Below are 26237 nucleotides of genomic sequence, written 5' to 3'. Positions count from 1 at the left end.
CACTGGAGAAGAAATACAGTCAACTGAAAACTAGTTTCTGAGTGAGAGCTTGCACTAGCCCAAGAGTGTGCACGTGTGCATCTGTACATATTGGAGGCAGGTGCCCCAAACAATGGGCCTCAAGGCACTATGGCTTTGTACATCACAATAAAGAGACCCAGAGTCACAAGGAGCTTTTTCCTTTTAAAGATTCCACTTTGGGCAGGTAGAGCTAGAATGTTTTTAAGCGTGAAGACCTTCAGAACAACCAGTCCATCTCCTGATCTAGTCACCCAGAGGAGGAAATCAGCTGATGGCATTGCTTGTTCATTCTCTACACTAGAAAACAAGAGACTGGCAACTCTAAAAAGGCATCCACGGCTCCCCTGGCCTTGTGGGTCTTTACTCAGATGATGGGATGAAGCCAGGTGACCTACAGTGCTCCAGATGTGAGTCTTTGGACTGCATGATTGTTCTGAGGGATGTCAGTGTGTAAGGAGTTAGCCTTCACTATTTGTTTAAGGAAATCCCTCATAGGTGTAGCCACTTGTAAAGCCATAATCAAAAACCTTCTCTGCACCAAGCCAAAAATAATTTGGGGGAATTTTTCTCTGTTCTTGCTCCCCTGCTCTGAGATGGATGTTTGAGATCTGGCTCTAGTTTATTTTTAAAGAGCCTTTGGTGAAAAGTGCTATAAATCCACATTACTATCTCACATCACGAGACACAGTACGTAGACAAGGATGTGCTTCCACTAGGGTAGCACACGACAGAGCAGGTTGTCTATTTCTGGAATCTTCATCAATAAGGAAGATGAAGTGCTGAGCTGGAGCAATTTCTTTAAATACTAAAGTGGGGTTTATCTTTGGAACATGGATGGCTGCATATATTTTCCTTCTTGCACTAAGTCTGTAAGACTCAGAGGCATTTCAACAGTTTAATCAATCTGAAAGCCGTATCAAAATTGCTTTAAAAATCTCTGAGCATTCAATATATCTACACTTGTTAAAATTAATTACATCATTTAATGTTTCTATGCACGTTATAGTTTTAAATGTTTAACAGTCATTTTTATTAATTAATAAAGCTTTAATGGACAAAAACTGTACCATAAAACTATCATGCATATGCTGCATTTTCAATTTTACTACTATTATCTTTAAATATTTCCCCCAAGTGGAAAGTCACTAATTCATAAACTAGTCTCTTTCTCAGAAAGTAAAGCTGCAAATTAGTTTACACAGATACAGAAAAAAATATGGCTGCTTTCCTCCAAAACAGACCTGTTTCTTTCCCTGATCTCCCAAGAAAGGTGAAGGGTTCAGGGAGTCCATCTTGGGAATTTCACCTGGCCTTGCAAATGGTAGAAACAGCAGTGAGCCCAGCCAAGTTGTCCCAGAAGACACAAATCAGGACAGAAAAACACTTTTCTTTCTGGTTTTCGTAAGAGTCCCCAACTCTCATGAAAATGTCCTGTGGTTACTGCAGACACACACATACTCCATTATGGAGCTTTTGATATTTATGATGGTAATTCCATATGATTGAAAAGTAAAACATTCAGCATTTTGGACAATCCCAAATATGCAGATGTTTGACACAAAAGAGACAAAAAATCTGGCTGTGGATGGCCTTTTATTCTTCTCACCTCAATTTGGAACATGATATGGGCACAGTTTAAATTAGCTTCTTTGGGAACCATGCATATGAACTGGCACTATTATTGCAAACAAAAATTTAATGGAAGGTCTCTCATAATCTACAAAAGTCTCATCTAAGAAAATCTATCCAATCAGACACTAATATTGAGCTAAGAGCTGTCAACTTTGAACAGAGCAGATCAAAGAAACTCTACTTCAAAATGCCGGTTGGAACAGATTATATAGAAGAACTTCTCTCACTATGCCCCATGGCAGGGCATTTACATAAACCTCCCACCTACAGATGGAAGCTCTACTCACCTGCCCTGTAGCTCCAGCCAGGAATGTGAATGGACAGTTGGTCAGCATGACCGCTGGTGTGATGAGGTGCATGGTCTTCTTTCCCTTTTGTTACAGTGAGCTGGTTAGTTCCCACATCTGCAAATTCTGTCTTTTCCAATGAAGGAGAGCCACTCCAAGGGCATGTGCCAGTCCCCAAATGCACCTGTCCCAATGATGGTTTCGAATGACTTTCTTGTGGTGCTGAGCTCTGGTGTGGGGCTGGGAGGTTCTGGTTTCCCTCCCTGAGATCCTGCTTTAGGGCTCTGTTTATTGGTTCTCTGTTAGCTATGCCATCTACTCCATCTGCTGTTAGCCTGTGGGAACTACAGTTGAGGTTGAGCGACAGGACGGATCTATGCATTTTGGGGCTGGCAATTGGAGGGTGTGCAATGGGAACAGAGAGTGACTTGTCCAAGTAGTAGACAGCATTGGGACACTGCCGAGACACCTGGAAGTGGACACAGGAACTGAACATCAGTGGGCCCTTTCCTGATGGTGGGATATCTGGAGAAAAACTGGCTTCTTTGTCACCTACATGTGTGACCCAGTACTCGTGTCCCACACACAGCTTTGCATGGGTCTCAGGAACCTTCAGCTTCATGGAGCCATTTCTGGGAAATTCAGAGCAAGCAAAAGGAACATGGTGTTGACATGGATGGGCTCCACCAGCCAGGGCTGAGGAGCTCCGGAGCAGAGCATTCTCGGCCCTGTACTTGGGACACAGCGAATCCTCAAGAGTGCCCCAAACCAGGGCACTGGCTGGGGGAGCCACACGCCGGGCAGTGATGGTGATGGATGTGAAACCTTTGCGAGGGTCGCCACCTGGGCTCTCCCCTGTGAGCAGCAGTTTGGTCTCAGGTCTTCGCTCATCTGACAGGGTTGGAATTCCCAATCTGTCTGGAAGTAACGCAAATGCCCTGTGGATGTTGACTCTGCTGAGATTAGTAGGAGCCGGCTTTGTGGGACACACTCGAGGCCGAGCGATTGCACAGGGCAGGGGCAGCGTGGCCCCATTTTCTTTTGATTTATTCTTATCAATCAGCTGTGAAATGACGATGGATGAAATCATTTTTGCGTTTTGTGATGCAAGCCTCTCCTGCAAATGAGAAAGAATCCCAATTATCCAAGCAGTCCATCATAGTACAGGCAGTGAACACTCCAGGGCCACCGGGATGCCTTGGTTTCTCATCTAAGGCCTTTTACTGCACACCTGACACTGAGTCTGAGAGTTCAGAAGGGTAAGAAACCCTTCTGTTTAGGAGAAAGTTACATGTCTTCAAATATCAGCCTAACTGACATCAATGAGTATCATCAAATTTTGATAATCACCTCCACCAGACTTGGAACTCTCACAAAAAAGTTCACAGCCTCAATAAGAAGGAAGAATTCTGGAGGTGAGTGGGACTTGGGAGGAGGGTACTGGTTTATGCAGGCCATGAGTCAGCCCTCTGGTGACAGCAAATGTGGTTATAAGGAGCCCCTTCCTATCTCATCCCTCTCAAGTCCTGCACCTTCACTGTTTTAGACTAATGCAGTAGCTCCCTGCTACTTGGCACCACAGGAGTCTAAGATCAGAGAGCAAGACAATGGAAATCCAATGCCCAGGCCCTGATAATTACCAGGACAGCATTGTGACAATCAGGTGATTTCACTTCTTAGGATGGGGCCTGGGTAGACCAAGACTGATTAGAACTACTGACACAGCTTGCTGTGTCTCAATGCCTGGCTGCATAAGCGTGAGTTTTGTGCACTATTTTAAAATGGTCAGGGATTTCACGTCTTCCTACTCAGCAGGTTGTAAGTCCTAACAGTAAATCACTAGTGTGACCCAACTATGTGCTCTGATTTTTAATATAGCATCAAACCAGGTTAAGATCAAGAAGATTCTTCTGTCGTGTTTTTATGCTTACATTTAAAAAAAATTGGTACACAAGAGTGACCATACCTCAGTAGTGAATGTGCACAGAATCTGGGGCCCTGTTTTTTCACCCGTTAGTACAGGTCTTTAAAATGAACCCTTGTATGGAAATGCATGGGACCCAAACTCCAGTAACTACTAAGTTACTGCCCACTGCTTGCACAGAACCTTTGCTTTGGGAGCCCAAAGGCACAGCTGGGAAGCCTAGCAGATCTCCAACCCCAACATACAGGAGAACAACTGGGGACATTGCCTTCACAGGCTCCCAGCTCAGAGATTCTGGCTATGTAGGTCCTGGGTGGGGCCTGGGCACATGCCTTTTAACCCACATCCTGGTGATTCTGATGGATGTGATCCACAGAGAAGCACTGAGTCTCCGGGCTGCTGGTCATGTCAAGAGAATGCTTTTGGAGGGAGCATGCCTTCTTATGTTGAGAGCTGGGGTTTTTCTTCTCCCAAGATGTGACAAAGCAAGCAGGGTAGCATTTTTCTTTACCTCGAGGCAGGATTCAGACCCATTTGACCAAATAACTGAGTGTGCTCTAGCTGGACACCGAGCCCTGCACATCCACAAGGAGCCCAGCATGTGTAATCTGAGCAACCTCAGGGCCTTGCATCCTTCCTGTCAGGTGTGGGGAGATGATCAGCTTGCTGTTTTCCAGTATCTTTTATGTGGTTAGCTATTTTTAAAGATATACGTGAAGCCTAGGAAATGCAAAGAAGAAGAAATAGGTAGGAGAGTCATTTTAAAAACTACTCCATTGTTTTAAAAATCAAAATATCTCTACCATAAGGACAAAAATGAGGACATTCCACCTTCTCTTTCAGCCTCACTGCCACCTCCTGCTTCAAAGTCACACTCTGTGGGCACCTGGCTGGCTAGGAGCCTTGCTTTAGATGGAGCCCCCTGTTCCAGCATTTCTGAAGCTGCAAAGTCACCTACAGTTTGCTCAACCCTAGTATCTAGTATTCCTCCCCATACAAATTCCAGTAGAATCCCTGGGGCTGATGGCAAGCATCCATGTTATCAGCTTGCTATGTGATATTGGCAGGTGGCCCCATGCTTCTACAGCACTGCCCCTCACTCTAGCCCGCTCCCCATATCACTTTTCATAGCTTTGATTAACATACAAAAAAAACCTGCAATGCACCTGGTGCCCATTTTCAGGTACAAAGTCCCTCCCATTTTAGTTAAATTTAGTTCTGATAATTGTTCCCTCACACCTTGCAAGGTGTACAATCATACCCAGTAGGAACTCCTTTGACTGGTCCTTGGAGAGAAAAAACCAAAAATCCATCTTGGAAACTACTGCATTGGTCTTACTTTACAGCGCAATATTTCCCAAAGTTTGAAACAATGGATACTTGTGAGTATAGATTTCTGGGCCCCTCAATTCCCCAGGCTTGAGTCAAGTCAGGACCTATGGGCATACAGCCCAGAATCTGCATTTTTTACCACCTCTCAGGTGATTCTCCTGCACAGGCCACCTGGGGCCCATGCTGAAGTGGGGACTCCCAGACCAGCTACACAACCTCAGAAGGAGCTTGGTCTCCATAGCTGTAAAGGTGGAGCCTTGTGCTGCAATCTCCAGTGTCAAGAGGGCACCTCACGTTTTGGGCTCGGGATCCCATGACAGCCTCAGCATTGTAATAAACAAAAGTGTGTTGCAAGGGATGATGAGCTGTCAGCTCCACTTGGAGCTGCGACAAAAAGACCCTGACACTGGCAATAATGGCTTGGCTGCACATGTTCCAAGACAGACAGCTCCAGCCACAGCTTAGGTAGGCATGTGTTGAGGGTGGCCTGGGGCTGCAGGTCAAGAGTGTCACTCTGGAAAAACCTAGAAGTCCAGGGCGATGAGATAAGAGGTCAGCCACCATTTTATTACCAGAGGCCTGGCATATGTGACTATGATTTTGACGCTATCAAAAGCAATAAGGAAGAACAATAATGAACAGTGTGCATTTGAACTTATTTCTGAAGTTCTGAAATTGTTCAGGATGTCAGGGTGACACTGTCACTGGGGTAACATGCTGATGGCAGCGCCATTGCAAAGAAAACTCTATCTGCATTCTCTCCAAACAGGAAAGGCATGGAGAGCAAAAAAGATGAAAGTGCCTCTCAAAATCTGAGCATGTCATCTAATTCTAGGCAATTACTTATCCTGTGACTCCACAGAAATCAGTGAACAATTGACATAATCACACCTACAGAAGGAGGGGCTAGGGCTACCTCATCCAAGTTATACCATGATCCAGTGGAATGTACAATGCATACATTTGAGTTTATCTGAGTTACATAAATGAAAATAATCCATTCAATGTCCAATACACTGAGATTTTGTTAATGTGAATTGATACCTAGTGTTTTTAGGCACAAGTTCTATTATTCACAACATACAGACATGGTCAAACCATTTGTTTAATTTCTCATCTGACAAACATTTTTAAAGCACCTATACACCAGGCACCATGCTGGGTGCTGGGGACACCCTGATCTTGATAAACAGCCTGGAGATAACAATAAGCTAGCCATCAAATTACTAATAATTTCCAGAGTTTAGTCTTAGCTTTAACAAGAGCCCCAAAAAATCAATTGAAAGAAATAAAAAGGAAATACTGGACCTTTTCTCTTCAATATGCACAATATTCTTGTAAGGAAAGTTTTATCAGATCCTTTCTAGTTGAGACTTATTAAATAATCAGAGATAATATTGAACGTTATAAAAACTGTATTAGTTTGCTGGGGCTGCCATAACAATGTCAATAGTTTTGACGGGTTAAATACAGCAATTTATTGTCTCACAGTTCTGGAGGCTGGAGATACAAGACCAAGGTGTTGGCAGGGCTGGTTTCTCCTGAGTCCTCTCTCCCTGGGTCCTCCCATAGCGTTTCCTCTGTACCTGTTTTGTATCCTAATTGACTCTTCTTATAAGGATATCAGTCACACTGAACTAGGGTCAACCCTAATCATCTCATTTGAACTTGATTATCTCTTTAAAAATCCTATTGCCAAATACAGTCAGATTCTGAGGTACTGTGATTAGAGCCTCAAAATATAAAATTGGAGGGACACAACTCAGCCTATCACAGATTATAGCATATCATTTTGAGTCCAATCCTCCTTCTGGGTCTGGGACATCAAGAAAGAGAGGAGTAGGTATTATTTTAGGTCAATTACTATTGTTAAAACTGGGCGTATTTTTTTCCAATCTCCTGGGTAGAGAGCAAGAAATGTTTTTCCCTTTTCCCCCCTACTTTACCCTGTTATACTAAAATAAATCCTTGCTTTTAAAAAACTGGCAAATTTGGGCCTTAGTATCCAGAGCCCAGACTCTCTGAGTCATGTGACTTCCAAAGATGCCTCTTCTCCACAGAGAGGAGAACCGCAGGGCAGAGTCTGAAAGCAGAGCCTGCCACTAGGAACTGCATCCAGCATGTGAGCTGCCAGGCTAGCCTGATGACCCGGAGCCTAACCCCTCCAAAATCACACGATTTCCACAGCTCCCTCCCCTGAGGGGGCTGGGGGAGGGTAAACTACTGGGTGAGCACTGAAAGCACTAAGAATTGCTTTTAGGAACTATATCCCAGGGTGTGTTTCCTGACAGGCAGGACTGAGGTCCCCAAGTCCAGCCTTTGAATCACAAGACTTCCACAGACTCCTCCTGCCCACGGGGAGGTGAACTGCTGGATGGTGTTTATAAGTAGTGAGACCAGTAAGCAGAGTGACCAGGTCCCTCAGTTCTCCCCCAGCCAGTGTAGAACTCAGTGCTTTGTTTGCTCCCCCTCTCCAATGCATTTGAATGTCACCCTGAAGTTTGGATGCTTGCTATCCATGAGAACACAAACTGGGGGCTTGTGGAACAAGTGAGAACCTGCCTGACCCACAAGTTATAGAGCTTTCTGCAGCCAGCATCAGCTTCCAGGAAACAGAGAATGGAAGTTTCTACGGTGAAAGGAGCCCAGAAGCCGAAAACCAACCCTTCTCAGTCTGAGGAGTGCTGGGGATCAGGCCTGGTACCCTGAGCATGCGCGGTAAGTGCTTGGCTGCTGAGCATGAGAAATAGCACCACAACCTGGCTGCTATGCTGTCCGGCCGGAACACTAAAAATATTTCGATGGAAAGACCAACAACTTGTCCTTAGATGCACAAATCCCAACACAGAAACACAAGGAAATGAGCAAATCACCTCCTCTAAAACTCAACAACTCCACACTAACAAACAGTAATGAGAGTGGATGAAATCTCAAAGAGTTCAAAAAATGATTATAAGAATGATCAAAAAATTTTAAAGGCACAAATAAACACCTGAATGAATTCCACGGATACTCAAATGTAGAGCTAAATGAAATAAGACAAAGAAAGACGTGAAAGAGGAATTCAATGAATATACAGAAATTCTGAAAAGAATCAAATTGAAATGAAAGTTGCTCCTGGGGACACAAATGGGGGTGGGGTGGGGCTTGGGTTTGAAACAGTCAAAAAACAACACAGGATAATCACTGAGAAAAGGCATAATTTTGACCCCTCCACATCTCCAGCCGGCACAGAGAATCTCCGCTTCACGTTAAACGGAGAAACCAGGAGGGCCCCCGGGCTGCCAGTGGCCGGCGCCCAGATAGCTTGGGAAGACGCCGACCAGGTGAGCTTCGTGGTACCGCGGTGCCAGAGCAGCATAGCCCCCTGGACAGACTGACGTCCACCCGGGAAAAAAAGAGAAACTGAGAACTAAGCAATAAGAACAGTTAAGACACGCGGGAAAGAGGGTGGGGCGCCCTGAGCGCTGAAGATTGGGGGAAGGGAATCCTTCCCGGGACTGTAAATAAACGAGCCGGGCGGGCCGGAGAGGCTCTGGCGGGAGCGGGGCGCGCCAGCAACCAGGAGCGGGGACGCTTGTGAGAGGAGGGAAGACCCACTTCCCACGTGAACTGTAAATAAACACGCAGGCCTGACAACGCGGGGCAGTGTCGCCTTTCCCAGTGCTTGGAAAGGGAAAAGCCTGTAGCAGAGGCCCCCCTCCCCCGCACAGGAGAACTCTGAGCAAACAAAGCCTGTGGGACCAGGTGAGTGCTAAGCTCACCCCAGAGATCTGCATAAATAACGCCGCCAGCTACAGGCTGAGAGCAGCAGGCAGGCAAGCCACAGGTGCAGACACCACTCTCAGAACTGCCTCCAGACGCTTTTTTTTCTTTTTCTCCCTACCTTTGATGAGAGAACAACCGAATTACACCTGCAAGCCGAAAAACTTACTGAAACTGTATTGCATTTGAACTGGGGACACTAGGTGGGTTTTGTGTGTGTGTGTGAGTGTAGTTTTGTTCTACTTTATGCGTCCCCTTTGATGACACAACTACACAACAACATCTGAGGCACCATCTCCAGGATTGGAGACTGAGACGGACGCCAAAATTATTAAGACTGAAACTTCATTGCATTTGAACTTGGAGGGTTTTTTGTTTTTTTTTTTAATTTTCTATTTTCCATTTTATTTTAATTCATTTTTAATATATAGATATTTCTTTCATTTACTTATTTTTTATTTTTATTCCTATCTTAATTTTTTTTTTATTTTTGATTTTCAATCCTCTGTCTCTCTAATGTCTGTTCAGCTTACTGTCAATTAGTACACTAATGCTCCCAGTTTATACCTTTGAAACTTTCTTGTCTGAAACCTTGTTCTGCTTTCTCCCTCTTGTCTGTGTATTTGTTTTCCCCTTTTCTTTAACTTATTGCTTTCCATCTCAGCTCACCCTTCCATTCTAAATATTACCATTGTTATTATTACAAGCTAGAAAATACTTAATTGCACACAGTACAGGGACAGTAACAACACCAAAGACAATGACGGGAAGACAGAAAAAACAGGGAAACCAGTTTCCCCACAGCAAAAAATTACTACAGGAACCAGAAGGGAATGAAGAAAACAGAAACTCAGATCCAGACTCCAACAAAATGAAGATAAACTATGCCAAAGGACCCAATGAAGCCCACAAGAATAATTTAAAAGAAGACATACTACAGGTACTCAATGAGAATTTTATAGAGATGATACTGGATAGGGTCGACCAAAATGTACAGGAGACACTCAAGAAATTCCAAGACAACAAAAATAGAGAATTTGAAAAAGCACAAGAAGAAATAAAGGAAACCATAGAAGCACTGTATAAACACCAAAGTGAAAGAGAGAACACGATGAATAAACGGATAAATGAACTCAGGACAAAAATAGACAACATTAAAGAGGAAAACAGCCAGGATATGGAAAACCTCAGAAAAAAGAACGAAACAGAACTGCAAAACAAAATGGAAGGCCAATCCAGCAGAACAGAACAAACAGAAGACAGAATCTCAGAACTTGAAGATGAAATGGTAATTAAAGGAAAAACTGAAGAACTATCAATTAAACAACTCAAGACCTGTGAAAAGAAAATGCAAGAACTCACTGACTCCATCAAAAGAACAAACTTGAGAATCATGGGCATTGAAGAAGGAGAAGAGGTGCAGGTGAAGTGAATGTGTAATCTGTTCAAGAAAATAATAATGGAAAATTTCCCAAAATCTAGAGAAAGATATTCCCATACAGATGCAAGAAGCCTCCAGGACACCAAACAGACCAGATCAAAATAGAACTACTCCACGACATATCATCATTAAAACAACAAGTTCAGAAACTAAGGAAAGAATATTGAAGGCTGTAAGAGAGAAAAAACAAGTAACATACAAAGGTAAACCCATCAAAAACACAGCAGACTTCTCAACAGAAACATTAAAAGCAAGAAGAGCGTAGGTGAGATCTTCCGGGCACTGAATGAAAATAACTTCAACCCCAGGATACTCTACCCAGCAAAGCTATCATTCAAAATAGATGGAGCAATAAAAGACTTCCATAATAAGCAGAAACTAAAACAATACGTGACCACAAAACCACCACTACAAAAGATTCTGCAAGGGATTCTGCACACAGAAAGTGAAATCCAATTTAACCATGAAAAGACAGGCAGCACCAAACCACAGGAAAAGAAAAAGCAAGACAGTAGAGACTAACCTCAACTTAGGTGCACACAATCAAACCTTCAAACAACTAAGACAACTAAATGACAGGAATCACCACACACCTATCAGGACTAACACTTAATGTTAATGGACTTAATTCACCCAACAAAAGGCACTGTTTGATGAAATGGATTAAAAAGGAAGATCCAACAATTTGTTGCTTACAGGAGACCCATCTCACCGACAGAAATAAGCATAGGCTTAGGATGAAAGGCTGGAAGAAGATTTACCAGGCCAATGGCCCCCGAAAACAGGCAGGAGTAGCAATTCTTATTTCTGACAAAGTAAACTTCAAACCTACATTGATCAAACGAGATAAAGAAGGACATTCCATACTAACAGAAGGGGAAATAGTCCAAAAGGAAATAATAATCATCAGTCTGTATGCACCCAATGTCAATGCACCCAATTTCATCAAACATACCCTGAAAGACCTAAACACATATATAAACGCCAACACAGTGGTTGTGGGAGGCTTTAACACTCCATTATCATCAATAGATAGGTCATCCAAACAAAAAATCAATAAAGAAATCCAAGATCTAAAATATGCATTAGATCAAATGGACCTAGTAGATGACTACAGAACATTTCATCCAACCTCTACAGAATATACATTCTTCTCAGCAGCCCATGGAACCTTCTCGAAAATAGATCATATCCTAGGGCACAAAGCAAGTCTCAGCAAATATAAGAAAACAGAAATTATACCATGCATACTATCTGATCACAATGCAGTAAAACTAGAACTCAACAACAAAAGTAAAGACAAAAAACATGCAAACAGCTGGAAACTAAATAACTCACTACTTAATGAAGAATGGATCATCGATGAAATAAAAGAGGAAATTAAAGAGTTCCTGGAAGTCCAATGAAAATGAAAACACAACCTACCGGAACCTATGGGACACGGCTAAGGCAGTCCTGAGAGGAAAGTTTATAGCCATGAGTGCATATATTAAAAAGACTGAAAGATCCCAAATCAATGACCTAATGATACATCTCAAACTCCTAGAAAAACAAGAACAAGCAAATCCCAAAACAAATAGAAGGAGAGAAATAATAAAAATAAGAGCTGAAATCAACGAAACAGAAACCAAAAAAACCATATAAAGAATTAATGAAACAAAAAGTTGGTTCTTTGAAACAATAAACAAGTTCGATAGACCCCTGGCAAACCTGACTAAAATGAGGAGAGAAAAAACCCAAATTAGTAGAATCAGGAATGCAAAAGGGGAGACTATAACAAACACCATGGAAGTCCAGGAAATCATCAGACTACTTTGAGAACCTATATTCAAATAAATTTGAAAATTTTAAAGAAATGGACAGATTTCTAGATACATATGATCATCCAAAACTGAACCAAGAGGAAATTAATCACCTGAATAGACCTATAACACAAAATGAAATTGAAGTAGCAATCAATAGTCTCCCCAAAAAGAAAAGTCCAGGACCTGATGGATTCTCTGCTGAATTCTATCAGACCTTTAAAGAAGAACTGATACCAACCCTCCTTAAACTGTTCCACAAAATAGAAAGGGAAGGAAAACTGCCAAACACATTTTATGAAGCCAGTATTACACTTATCACCAAACCAGGCAAAGACACCTCCAAAAAAGGAGAACTATAGGCCAATCTCCTTAATGAACTTTGACGCAAAAATCCTCAACAAAATTATGGCAAACCGAATTCAACAACACACAAAAAGATCATTCACCACAACCAAGTAGGCTTCATCCCAGGGATGCAGGGTGGTTCAACATTCAAAAATCAATAAATGTAATAAACCACATTAACAGAAGCAAAGACAAAAACCACTTGATCATCTCAATAGATGCAGGAAAAGCCTTTGATAAGATCCAACATCATTTCATGATAAAAGGTCTAAGAAAACTAGGAATAGAAGGAAAGTTCCTCAACATTATAAAAGCTATATATGACAAACCTACAGCCAGCTTTATACTTAACGGAGAAAAACTGAAACCATTCCCTCTAAAATCAGGAACCAGACAAGGATGCCCACTATCTCCACTCCTATTCAACACAGTACTGGAATTCCTAGCCAGAGCAATTAGGCAAGAAGAAGGAATAAAAGGAATACAAATAGGTAAACAAACTGTCAAAATATCCCTATTTGTAGATGACATGATCCTATACCTTAAAGACCCAAAAAACTCTACTCAGAAGCTTCTAGACATCATTAATAGCTATAGCAAGGTAGCAGGATATAAAATCAACATAGAAAAATCATTAGCATTTCTATACACAAACAATGAGCAAACGGAAAAAGAATGTATGAAAACAATTCCATTTACAATAGCCTCAAAAAAAATCAAATACCTAGGTGTAAACTTAACAAAAGATGTGAACGGCCTCTACAAGGAAAACTATAAACTTCTGAAGAAAGAGATTGAGGAAGACTATAGAAAGTGGAGAGATCTCCCATGCTCATGGATTGGTAGAATCAACATAGTAAAAGTGTCGATACTCCCAAAAGTAATCTACATGTTTAATGCAATTCCCATCAAAATTCCAATGACATTCATTAAAGAGATTGAAAAATCTACTGCTAAATTTATATGGAAACACAAGAGGCCACGAATAGCCAAGGCAATACTCAGTCAAAAGAACAATGCTGGAGGTATAACAATACCCGACTTCAAACTATATTACAAAGCAGTAACAATAAAAACAGCATGGTAATGGCACAAAAACAGACATGAAGACCAGTGGAACAGAACAGAAGACCCAGATATGAAGCCACACAACTATAACCAACTTGTCTTTGACAAAGGAGCTAAAAATATACGATGGAGAAATAGCAGCCTCTTCAACAAAAACTGCGGGGAAAACTGGTTAGCAGTCTACAAAAAACTGAAACTAGATCCATGTATATCACCCTATACCAACATTAACTCAAAATGGATCAAGGATCTTAATATCAGACCCCAAACTCTAAAGCTGATACAGGAAAGAGTAGGAAATACTCTGGAGTTAGTAGGTATAGGCAAGAACTTTCTCAACGAAACCCAAGCAGCACAGCAACTAAGAGATAGCATAGATAAATGGGACCTCATAAAACTAAAAAGCTTCTGTTCATCAAAAGAAATGGTCTCTAAACTGAAGAGAACACCCACAGAGTGGGAGAAAATATTTGCCAACTATACATCAGACAAGGGACTGATAACCAGAATATATAGGGAGCTTAAAAAACTAAATTCTCCCAAAACTAATGAACCAATAAAGAAATGGGCAAGTGAACTAAACAGAACTTTCTCAAAAGAAGAAATTCAAATGGCCAAAAAACACATGCAAAAATGCTCACCATCTCTAGCAATAAAGGAAATGCAAATTAAAACCACACTAAGATTCCACCTCACCCCTGTTAGAATAGCCATCATCAGCAACACCACCAACAACAGGTGTTGGCGAGGATGCGGGAAAAAAGGAACCCTCTTACACTGTTGGTGGGAATGTAAACTAGTACAACCACTCTGGAAAAAAATTTGGAGTCTACTTAAAAAGCTAGACATTGATCTACCATTTGATCCAGCAATACCACTCTTGGGGATATACCCAAAAGACTGTGACACAGGTTACTCCAGAGGCACCTGCACACCCATGTTTATTGCGGCACTATTCACAATAGCCAAGTTATGGAAACAACCAAGATGCCCCACCACTGATGAATGGATTAAGAAAATGTGGTATCTATACACAATGGAATTTTATGCAGCCATGAAGAAGAATGAAATGCTATCATTCGCTGGTAAATGGATGGAATTGGAGAACATCATTCTGAGTGAGGTTAGCCTGGCCCAAAAGACCAAAAATCGTATGTTCTCCCTCATATGTGGACATTAGATTAAGGGCAAACACAACAAGGGGATTGGACTTTGAGCACATGATAAAAGCGAGAACACACAAGGGAGGGGTGGGGTTTGGTAAGACACCTAAAAAATTAGCTAGCATTTGTTGCCCTTATCGCAGAGAAACTAAAGCAGATACCTTAAAAGCAACTGAGGCCAATAGGAAAAGGGGACCAGGAACTAGAGGAAAGGTTAGATCAAAAAGAATTAACTTAGAAGGTAACACACACGCACAGGAAATCAATGTGAGTCAATGCCCTGTATAGCTATCCTTATCTCAACCAGCAAAAACCCTTGTTCCTTCCTATTATTGCTTATACTCTCTCTACAACAAAATTAGAAATAAGGGCAAAATAGTTTCTGCTGGGTATAGAGGGGGTGGGGGGTAGAGGGAGGGGTGGGGTTTGGTAAGACACCTAAAAAATTAGCTAGCATTTGTTGCCCTTAACGCAGAGAAACTAAAGCAGATACCTTAAAAGCAACTGAGGCCAATAGGAAAAGGGGACCAGGAGCTAGAGAAAAGGTTAGATCAAAAAGAATTAACATAGAAAGTAACACACACGCACAGGAAATCAATGTGAGTCAACGCCCTGTATAGCTATCCTTATCTCAACCAGCAAAAACCCTTGTCCCTTCCTGTTATTGCTTATACTCTCTCTACAACAAAATTAGAAATAAGGGCAAAATAGTTTCTGCTGGGTATTGAGGGGGTGGGTGGTAAGGGAGGGGGTGGGGGCAGGGGGGAGAAATGACCCAAGCCTTGTATGCACATATGAATAATAAAAGAAAAAAAACACAGTTGATGGGCCATTCAATCAAATTAAAGACAGAGAATTAGGACTTGAAGACAACAAAGATGTGTTTGAACATGCAGATGAAGACAGAGGAAAAAAAATTAAGAAGTACAAATGGAACATGCAAGACTTCCAGGGCACCATTAAAATACCAAACCTATGAATCATGGACAGTGAAGAATGACAAGAGGTGCAAGCTAAAGGCATTGAAAACAAATTTAATGAAATAATAGCAGAAAATTTCCCAAACCTTAAGAGATGGTCATCCAGGCACTGAAGTCTTTTAGGGCTTCAAAAAGACAAGACCAGAAAAGACTCTCCCCATATCATATTACATTAAAACAGTAGGTATACAGGACAGAGAAAGAATATTGAAAGCTGCAAGAGAGAAGTACCCAGACACCTAGAAAGACAAAGCCACCAGAATAACAGAATAGAAGATTTCTCAAAAGAAACTTTAAAAGCAAGGAGGGCATAGAATGATGTATTTCAGACCCTAAAAGAAAATAACTACTGTCCTATTTTATTGCACCCATCAAAGCTATCCTTCATAATTGAAAGAGAAATAAAAACCTTCCACGATAAACAAAAACAATTCACAAATGCTATACCATTACTACAGAAGATACCTAAAGGAATCCTATACACAGAAGAGGAAAGTAAATGCAATCACAAAAAATGCTGGAAAGAGTAATTTTCACTGAGCAGATAAGACAATGAAGATTAAGTACCACAAAACCAATAGCGTGACAGGAATTATAACATACCTTTCAGCAATAGCTCTGAATATTAATGGCTTCAACTCTCCACTCAAAAGACAGACTGGCAGATTGGATTAAAAAATAAGGCCCACCCATTTGTTGCCTATAAGAAACACACCTCACTGGCAAAGATAAGTCATACTAAATAGAAGAGTGAAAGAATGGAAAAAGATTTCCAACACAAAGGGAGCCTGAAAGCACATACAAGTATGCTATCTGACAAAACATACTTCAAACCAAAATTACTAGAGACAAAGAAGGCTATCTCATATTAATAAAGGAACAATACAGCAGTAGGAGATAACAATTGTAAACACATATACACCAAATGTTGACACACCCAATTTCATAAAACCAACACCACTAAACATAAAAACACAGATAGATCCCAGCACAATAATAGTGGGAAACTTTAATATTCCACTCCTATCAACATAGAAGTTATCCAGACAGAAAAAAAAATCAATAAGGATAATTCAGAATTAAGCAACAATATAGATCAAATGGACTTAACAGATATCTGTATAAATAGCCACAAAACTCATATTCTTCTCAGCAGCCCACAGAACTTTCTCAAAATAGATTATATCTTAGGACATAAAGCAAGTCTTAACAAAGATAACAAAACTGAAATAATTTCCTATGTTTTATTAGACTACAATAGAAAAAAACTAGAAATAAAAACAAACTACAAAAATATTCGAACAATATGGAACCTGAACAATTCATTCTTGAAAGATCAATGGGTCATCAAAGATTCTCATATAATAACTTAGTGATGCACCTTAAGCTCTCAGAAAATTAAGAATAAGTTAAGCCCAAAAGCTGTAGACAGAAGAAATAATAAAGATGAGGGAAAAAATAACAGAATGGAAACTAAAAGGACAATATTAAGGATCAGTGAAACAAAAAGTTGATTCTTTGAAAAGATAAACAAGATTGACAAATACTTAACCAAACTAACCAAAAGAAAGAGGGTAAAGAAACAAATTAATGAAATTAGAGACAAGAAAGGGGATATCATAACAAACACCAATGAAATTCTGAGGATCATTGGGGAATACTTAAAAATCTTACATCCTAATAAACTGGAAAATCTAGAAAAAATGGATAAATTTATAGATGCAAAATTGAACCAGGAGGATAGGAACCATGTAAAAAGATTTACAACAAGGAAAGACACTGAAGAATAAAAAGTCCCAGCAAAGAAAAGCCTAGGACCAGATAGATGGATTCACTGCTAAATTCTATGACACCTTTAAAGAATAACTAACACCAACGCTCCACAAACTATTCAATAAAACAGAAAGGGAGGGAGCACTACCCAACTAATCCTATGAAGTCAGTATTACCCAGATACCCAAACTGGATAAAGACACACAACAACAACAAAATTACAGATCAGTTTTCTTTAGGAACATAGATGCAGAAATTCTCAATGAAATACTTGCAAAACAAATTCAACAATATGTTAAAAAGATCATATACCATGATTAAATTGGCTTTATTCCAAGCATGCAAGGATGGTTCAACATATGCAAATCAGTAAACATAATACAGTACACAAACAGAATCAAGGGCAAAAACCATATGATCATTTCAATAGATACAGAAAAGGTTTTTGGCAAATTCAACATCCCTTCATGATAAATGCCCCAAAGAAACTAGGAATTGAAGGAATGTTCCTCAAAATAAGAAAGGTTATATGTGAAACTTAAAGCCAAAATCATAATAAATGGGAGAAAACTGAAACCATTTCCTCTAAAGCTAGGAATAAGTCAAGATTATCCACTCTCTCCATTCTTATTCAATAGAGTGCATGAATTCTTAGCCAGAGCAATAAGGGAAGAGAAAGAAAGAAAAGGGACACAAATAGGGAAGGAAGAAGTCAAATAATCCTTATTTGCAAGTGATATGCTCCTATACTTAAAAGACCTTAAACTCCACCAAAAAAAAAAAAAAGCCCTCTTAGTTCTGATAAACACTTTTAGCAAAGCAGAAGGATATAAAATCAGCATACAAAAATGAATACTTTGCTATATACCAATAATAAACATGCCAAGAAAGAAATCGGGAAAACAATCCCATTTACAATAGCCTCGAAAAAGTAAATTCCTAAGAATAAAAAGACCTCTATAATTAAAACTATTAAACATTCAAGAAAGAGACTGAAGACATAAAAGATGGAAATGTTTTCCATGTTCATGAATTGGCAGAATTAATATTATGAAAATGGCTATGCTACCAAAAGCAATCTACAGATTCAATGTAATCCCCATCAAAATTCTAATATCATTTTTACAAAAACAGAAAAATCAATCCTAACATTGATATGGATGCACAAAAGACATTTAATAGACAAAGCAATCCTGAGAAGAAAGAGCAATGCCAGAGATATCACAATATTGGGCTTCAAACTATCCACAGAGTCATAATCACAAATTATCCACAGAGTCATAATCACAGAAATGGACATGTAGACCAATGGAGCAGAAGACCCAGAGATAACCCCACACAACTAGACATCCCGCCTTTGACAAAGGTGTAAAAGAAAGCTGGAGAAAAGACAGCCTCTTCAACAAATGGATTAAAAACCTTAATGTAAGATCTGAGACTATGAAACTACTACAGGAAAACTGAAAAAATGTCAAGATGTAGGCAGAGGCAAAGATGTTCTAAATAGGATTCCGACAGCTCATGAAGTAAGCACACAAACTGACAATTAGAATTGTATCAAATTAAAAAGCTCTGCACAGCAAGGGAAACAATAATCAGAGGAGGAGATGGCCAAGAGAATGGGAGACAACCTTTGCCAGGTTTCATCTGACAAGGGACAATATCTAAAATATATAAAGAAGTCGAAAAGTTACACATGAAAAAAATAAACAATCCAATCGATAAATGAGCAAATAAATTGAACAGAGTTCTAAAAAGAAGAAGTACCAATGTCAATATATACATGAAGAAATGTTCAACATCCTTATCCAAAAGGAAATGCAAAGCAAAACTACACTGAGATTCTATCTCACCTCGCAGTCAGAATGGCGATCATCAAGAAAACAAAAATAAATCCTGGCAAAATTGCTATCAAATAGGAAGACTTATACACTATAGGTGGGAATGTAAATTAGTGCAGCCACTATGGAAATCAGTATGGAGGTTCCTCAAAAATATAAAAATAGAGCTGCCATATAATTCTGTCAATCCCACTCATACATCCAAAGGAATGTAAGTTAGGATACAATAGAGACACCTGAACACCCATTTTTATAGCAGCACTATTCACAAGAGCCAAACTATAGAATCAGCCTAGGTGTCCATCAACTGACGGATTGAGAAAATGTGGCTTATATATTCAATAGAGTATTATTTGGCCATAAGGAAGAATGAAATTATATCCTCTTCAAGAGAATGGATGGAAGTAGAAATCATCATATTAAGTGAAATAAGTCAGACTGAGAAAGATAAATATGGCATGTTTTCTTTCACATATAGAATTTAAACCAAAAAATGACTCAAGTATAAAAAAGGAAGGATGAAAATGGTATGGGGTGAATGGAGAGAGTGAAGGGCAGATGACTATGATCAAAGTACTTCATAAGCATGAAGTTAAATTAATGAAACCAGTTACAATTGTTTAAAGGGGGGGGGAGGAGGATAAGAAAGTAACAGAGATGAATTTGATTGAAGTACCTTGTATGCACATATGGAAATATCACAATGCTACCTCTTTGCATAACTGATATGCACTAATAAAAAGAGGACAGAAAGAATTTAAGGTACATAAACTCAAGGCATTTCCTAAATAGCCTTTAATTGTAGTAAACTATAACCCAGCCCAACTTTACAAAAAAGGAAATTAACACCAGAAATGTTTATGCCCACTCCTAGTGGGGCCAATTGATGAAAATTGAGAATTCACCAGATTCTGAAATTCCTGGCTCTTAATACATGGTTATCTTGTTCAGACATGCCCTTTAATAGCTAAAGAAAAATCTATCTTCCATCTAAGAGAGAATATAGTTAGTAAACAAATATGGAAAAGGGATCATCCTTAATAGTAATCAAATGAATGCAAGTAAAAACAACTTTATGACATTCCGGCTGTCTTTTTGACTGGGTTAACTAAATGTGGCTTTTAAAAAGAGATTTCTTCCATCTTAAATAAAGTTAACTGATTTAAGACTTGACTTGAAAGAAAGAAGATCACCTTGTATTTAAAGTAGCACTTCTGAGGTCGGAGAGAGCTCAGCGCATAGTAGGATTTGTGTCTTGCTTTGGCAGTAAACCATTCATTTCCTGACCATCAACATCCAACACATTGTTACGATTTCTTTCTTATAGATGCTGCTTTGAGATACTGATTTATTTAAATGTTTCAAACATGATTTTGTAGAGCTGGTAACTGCTTTCATAGTCTTATGCTTTTTACTGACTATTTTTAACTTTATATTTATGCCTTAAGGCATATTACTAAGAAGGGCATCATTTCATAAATTGAAGTAAGGGAGAGATGAACGGCAGATGACCAGAGAAATCTGATCCGGAGTCACTGGAGTGAGGATGCCTCTATTCCTGGAGCAATTTATTTCTCCAAAGGATAAGCATCTAATCTCATCTGTACCTTTGAAATCTGTATTTTTCTCCTCAAGACAATTCTTTCCTGTTCCAATGCTGCTCTGCAAGCTACAGCTGTATTTTTCCAGATAGAGTCTTTGGATACATCTCCCCACAGATACACTCTACAACAGTTACCTCTACACCCACTGCAAGCCTGCTACCCTCACCGAAAAGATCTAGAAGCATCATCACTAGGTAATCTGTCAACCTGGTGCTATTTCGTACTGGATATTAGACCATTTCACATGTACACATTTACTCTCTATGAGCTTTATGACAAATGGGAACCTGGGCTCCTCTCATTCTCCATCATGAAGTGACTGTCTTTCTGTGCAGTTACTAAAGACCAGAGGATTCATGCACAGTAATATACAGCAATGAAAAGCTGGCAGGAATCAATTTTCCCCAATGTTTATACTGTGGCAAAATACACACAAAACAAAATTTGCCATCTTGCCAATTTTAAGTACACATTTCAGTGGGAGCAAATGCATTTATAATGTTGTGTGGCCATCACAAGCATGCGCATCCAGAACACTTTTCATCTTGTGAAACTGCAACCCCGTAACCCATTACATAAAAAATAAAAAGTCCCCACTCCCTCTTCCTACAGACTCCCCCCCACCCCTGCAACCACCAAGAATCAATGTTTGGGTTTGGGTTTTAAAAGAGAAGGAGTGGGTAAATTGATCATGATATGCACAACTGCATCTTATATTCTTCAGAAATTAAAATTACAAATAACTTAAATGACATGGGAAATTGCTAGTGATGGAATATTAGGTAATCAAAGAGAACCATAAAAGTTGATATGTGTTACACTCATACTTTTGTAAAATTTATGTGGAGAAACAAGGAAAGACATAAATATGTATATGTGTCCACGTATATGTATGTATATATTTATGTATTTTCCTAAGTTTCTACATGGGGTTGTAATTACTTTTACTACAGGAAAACTTGAACTTTTTTTTTCAGAAGAGAACTCTTCCATATTTCACTCCTTTTAAATAATCACTTGGCAGAAGAGGAGTACCTCATATCATTGCTACAGCTTCAATACATTTTGGAACGGAAGGCAATCAATCTTGAGCAGCCTCTGGAGAGATACAGAGATTTATGGCACTCACACAGGCAGTTTCATCATCTTACAGCACTCTTAGAGCACACAGAGGGACAAACTCTCCAAGCTCAATGTTAGGAGGGAAATTTGAAAGTCACACTACTAATCAAGTTAGATGATCCAAGTAATTCCAGAGCAAATATAGAGAAGGTGTGATTTCTGGGAGTTAACTTAGTCACAGAAAATGACCAAGTGTAAATGTGGGGAGAGGGGTATTATAGGGATCCAGTCACATAGTCCCAAAGGTCTGTATCATCATTTATGACCAAACACTGATTAATTTTGACATCAACAGGAAAATACCTAAATCTGCCAGCTCAAAGTGGAAAATAGGTAGGAATAAAGGTCAGTTGGAGTAAATATATTTGGTGCTGGGGTTGAACACAAGACCTTGTACATACTGGGCAATCACTCTGACACTAAGTTACATCTCTGGCCCTGGAATCTTTCTTTAAAAGAGTAATCATCCATCTCAGCAGTGCCATCTTTCCCTCTGACACACACACACACACACACACACACACACACTCTTCCTAACTAGCATCTGCTCCCAGTCCAGACTCTCCATGATTCACTGTTTCTCCTGTTCGTTTTCCTCCTTCTACCTGGAGTTCCTGCTCAGAGAACAAATCAATTAGGACCACGCATGTGTACACCCTGAGACAGTGAGCATGGTGCTTCCATCCTAGAAAGGGTTTTGAATGTAAATGACTAAATCTCAGAACCCAAAACAGCACTCTTTCTCCACCTATGGGATTTGAGACCTGGAGTTCCTGAGGGATGCAAAGAGCTTTACTAAATGCTGAACTCAGTCAAAGTAGTACCAACAAGCATTTCTGAATATTTTGTTATTCAAATCTGAGAGATTTAAGTAACAGAATTCTTATAATTTCACTCTCTCTTAGAATTACAAAAGTGGTGGCCAAACATCCATTTGTGAAGGACAGCAAGTATCTTGTAAACTGCAACAACTGGGACAAGTCTTTAAGGTCAGAAAATCCATACTCAAGTTCTATTAACTGGAGTAAACATCCTCTGCAGCAGTCCCCTAGAGCAAGTGAGGAGGAGGAGGGTTCCGGAGCCAGAAATCTTAGGAGCTGCAAGATTTGGAGCAAGTTACAAGCTGAAGTGTAGTTTTCTCATTAACAAAATGGGCACAAAACCACCTCCCTCCCAGGACTGACAGGAAGGTTAAATAAGTCAATTAAGCAGAGTCTGGCATGTAAGTGGGTAATACTAACCATTGTGCACAGAGTTCTTTGATTCTCTAGAATCTGAAACACCTTATTGTATAAACATGACATTAAATGTTCTTCCCTATTTTGTACCACTGACACTTTTGCAGTTAAAACAACCTACACTCACTTGTTAGATTTCAGATATCTTTTCCTGACCTTCAAAGTGCTAAAGGTCACATTTTTCTCTTTCCTCTTTCTGTTTGTGTGTATGTATGTATGCATGTATTTATATTAACTTTGGCTTAAAATTGAGATCAATCATCATATACTCCTATGATAATACAAATTTACAAATTAATAGTGAAGATTATAAAAGAATAATTAAATATATAGACCATACCTTCAGGTAACAATTCTTACTCACTGGTGGTTGAATTTTCTGCTGCATTAATTCAATTTTTTTTGAGGTCAGAAAGATTTTATTTGTAGAGAAGAAAAGAGAAAGACTGCACAGTGGAGAATGGAGGAGGACGTGGAAACCCTTCAATTTTTCACTAAGCAAAATATAGTGCAAACCAATCTCAAGTAGCCTAGGGATGACATTTTGTAGTCAGATGCCCTCCAGAAGTCACAAACATATGTTACCTTGGTGAACTCAGATTTTCTCTCTGTAACATCAGACTGGAGATTTTTAAGGGCAATTCGATCGTTCGTACTGTAGTGATGGTCTGGCACTCCTAGACAAAGAAAGATAATATTGCTACTTTTAGCACATAAGAGGATAAAATGGAATATATAACTTTACTATAAAATTTCATGTCCCCTGCTCAGATAGCCAGTAGTGAATCCAGTGAATTTCAGCTCACGATAAAAGCTTATCTATTTCCTTCCTTCACTCCACCCACCTCCATTTAATGCTTTTGGAGTCCAATGTTATTTAGTTTACTAGACTGCAGCAGATCTCCCAAACAGTTGTTTCAGTCCCTTAGAGTCACTAAGAATTGAACAAGGGTAGCCCTCTTACCTCTCAATGTCCTGAGTTTACACCTAGCAGAAGAGAAAATCACATCTCCAGATTTCCCAGCACCACAAGCGTTAAGAAAGGCAGAAATGCAAGACTGACTTTCATCCAGTCTTTTAATGCAACCAAAATTGGAGGGGCAATGGATGACCCAGACACTGATATTAAAACCGTTTTAGTATCTGAGGAAATGTTGATGATAACATTGTGAGACACTGTGTATGTAATCCCCCACATGTCCCTCCCATAAGCATGAGCCATAGGACACCTAAGAATACCATCAGGCCCAAGTGCACGTAACGATGGGTGCATCTACAGAACAGCCCTTAGCCTTCCACTACGCCTGCCTAGCACAACTCAGAGGCCTGAGAAAAAGTGCTCTCAAGGCAGCAGCACTCCTGATGTAAGCTAGGAGCATTTCAAAGTCTACCTGGTACCCAGACAGGCATGAGACCACATTAGCTACAGGTCCTCATTACCAACAACCCCAACTCTCACAGGGATCCTAGTCAGGCTGCTCCTGCAGGAATGTGAGGCAAACACAGGAAGACTGGAAGGGAGGAATCTGTGCAAGCCCAGTCAGAGACCCAGTCTCCTCAGGCTGGGGTGACAACTTTGCCTCCACAATGGTGATATTCCAGGGAAAGTGACTTCAAAATGTTACAATGGATGGATCCCCTGCTACTGATGTTGATAATGAGGAAAAAGAAACTTTAAAAACAATGGCTTCCTAAATTAATTAATAAGCAGGACTTATTAAAATTTTTAGACAGAATTGAAATATTTTATGGAGAAAATGATATAGTATTTTCAAGTTTGGTCAATTTGCAAAGGTCCTCAAGGGGATTTCAAGGGTCACCAATTCTGGTCTGCAGTTCAGCTCTTCCTCATTTCAACCTGGGGTGACAAGCCTCCATCTGCTCTTGCCCACATGCGTGCTTATTGCTCCATCTGTGACTGCCACAGAGTGACAGAGATGGTCACCCAAAACGATGTGCACAGATTACTTTTCATGAAGGTCTCATGGACTCCTGCGCACAGTCGAAGTGCCATGATGAGCTGACAGTAAAGCTGATGAAGACAGAAATCACCCAGCCCTGGTTGTGTGGCATTGCGCATGGGTAGGAACTTTAGAATCAGCACAGACTTTATGACCAGACAGGTCTGGGTGTGATCCAGCTCGGACTTAGCTGACCTGAAGTAGGTGAGCTGTGTACCCCTCTCTTGAGTTTCTTCATGCAGGAGTGACACCTCCTGCAGCAATGTGGTCCTTGCTGTCACTGAGCTGAGGGAACTACATGTAAAGGCTCAAGCATGGATAGGGTGTGGGGTTAATATACCATAAATGGCAGTAACTGTAATTGCTAATGTGAAAGATCAGGGCAGCCATTCCCAAAGCCCAAATGGTCACAAATGCTGTGGCACCAGTGTTCAGGAAGCCACTGGAATCAGACCATACCACCCCAGGGACTAAATCCCAGCTTTGGCCATGCATGTGGCTTTGGACAAGTTACTTAGCATTCCCAGGCTCCTAGCTGTGAAATGGAGAGGATGAAGGTGCTACTTCATAGGGTACTGAAAAAGATCAAATGACACAGTGAAGTAGCCTTTAATGTAACACACACAACATAACATCATACAATAAACACCAACTATTGGGAAGCACCTCATCTCCAGCAGGGAGAAGGGGAAGCTGCCTGCTCAGGTAAGCAGTGGCTATGTTTGAGTTTCTTGTGGCTGCTGTAACAACCACAACACAAATGCATTATCTTACTGTTCTGGGGGTCAGAAGTCCTACATGGGTCTCACTGGACCAAAATCAAGGTGTCTGCAGGGCTGTGCTGCTTTCTGAAGGCTCTTGGTAGAGAATTCCTTGCCATGCCTTCTGCTTTCAAAGACCACTCACATTCCTTCCTTCCCAGCCTGCATCACTCC

General features: G+C 40.2%; 1 protein-coding gene across 11 annotated transcripts in view; it reads right to left on the bottom strand.

Annotated features, from left to right (window-relative positions):
• C7H10orf90 (chromosome 7 C10orf90 homolog) overlaps positions 1-26237 on the bottom strand; it is a 241458-nt gene that overhangs the window by 64162 nt on the left and 151059 nt on the right. For all 11 annotated transcript variants that reach the window (XM_074078059.1, XM_074078060.1, XM_074078064.1 and 8 more), the window contains 2 exons: positions 23927-24018; positions 1941-3057 (listed from right to left, as the gene is read on the bottom strand). In XM_074078059.1, the coding sequence (XP_073934160.1) occupies positions 1941-3057; positions 23927-24018 (1209 nt within the window). The remainder of the gene's footprint in view (positions 1-1940; positions 3058-23926; positions 24019-26237) is intronic.

The sequence above is a fragment of the Castor canadensis genome, chromosome 7 (assembly GCF_047511655.1).
Source record: "Castor canadensis chromosome 7, mCasCan1.hap1v2, whole genome shotgun sequence".
Lineage (NCBI taxonomy): Eukaryota > Metazoa > Chordata > Mammalia > Rodentia > Castoridae > Castor > Castor canadensis.
Note: the sequence above shows the minus strand (reverse complement) of the source record. Positions and strands in the feature narration are given on the sequence as shown.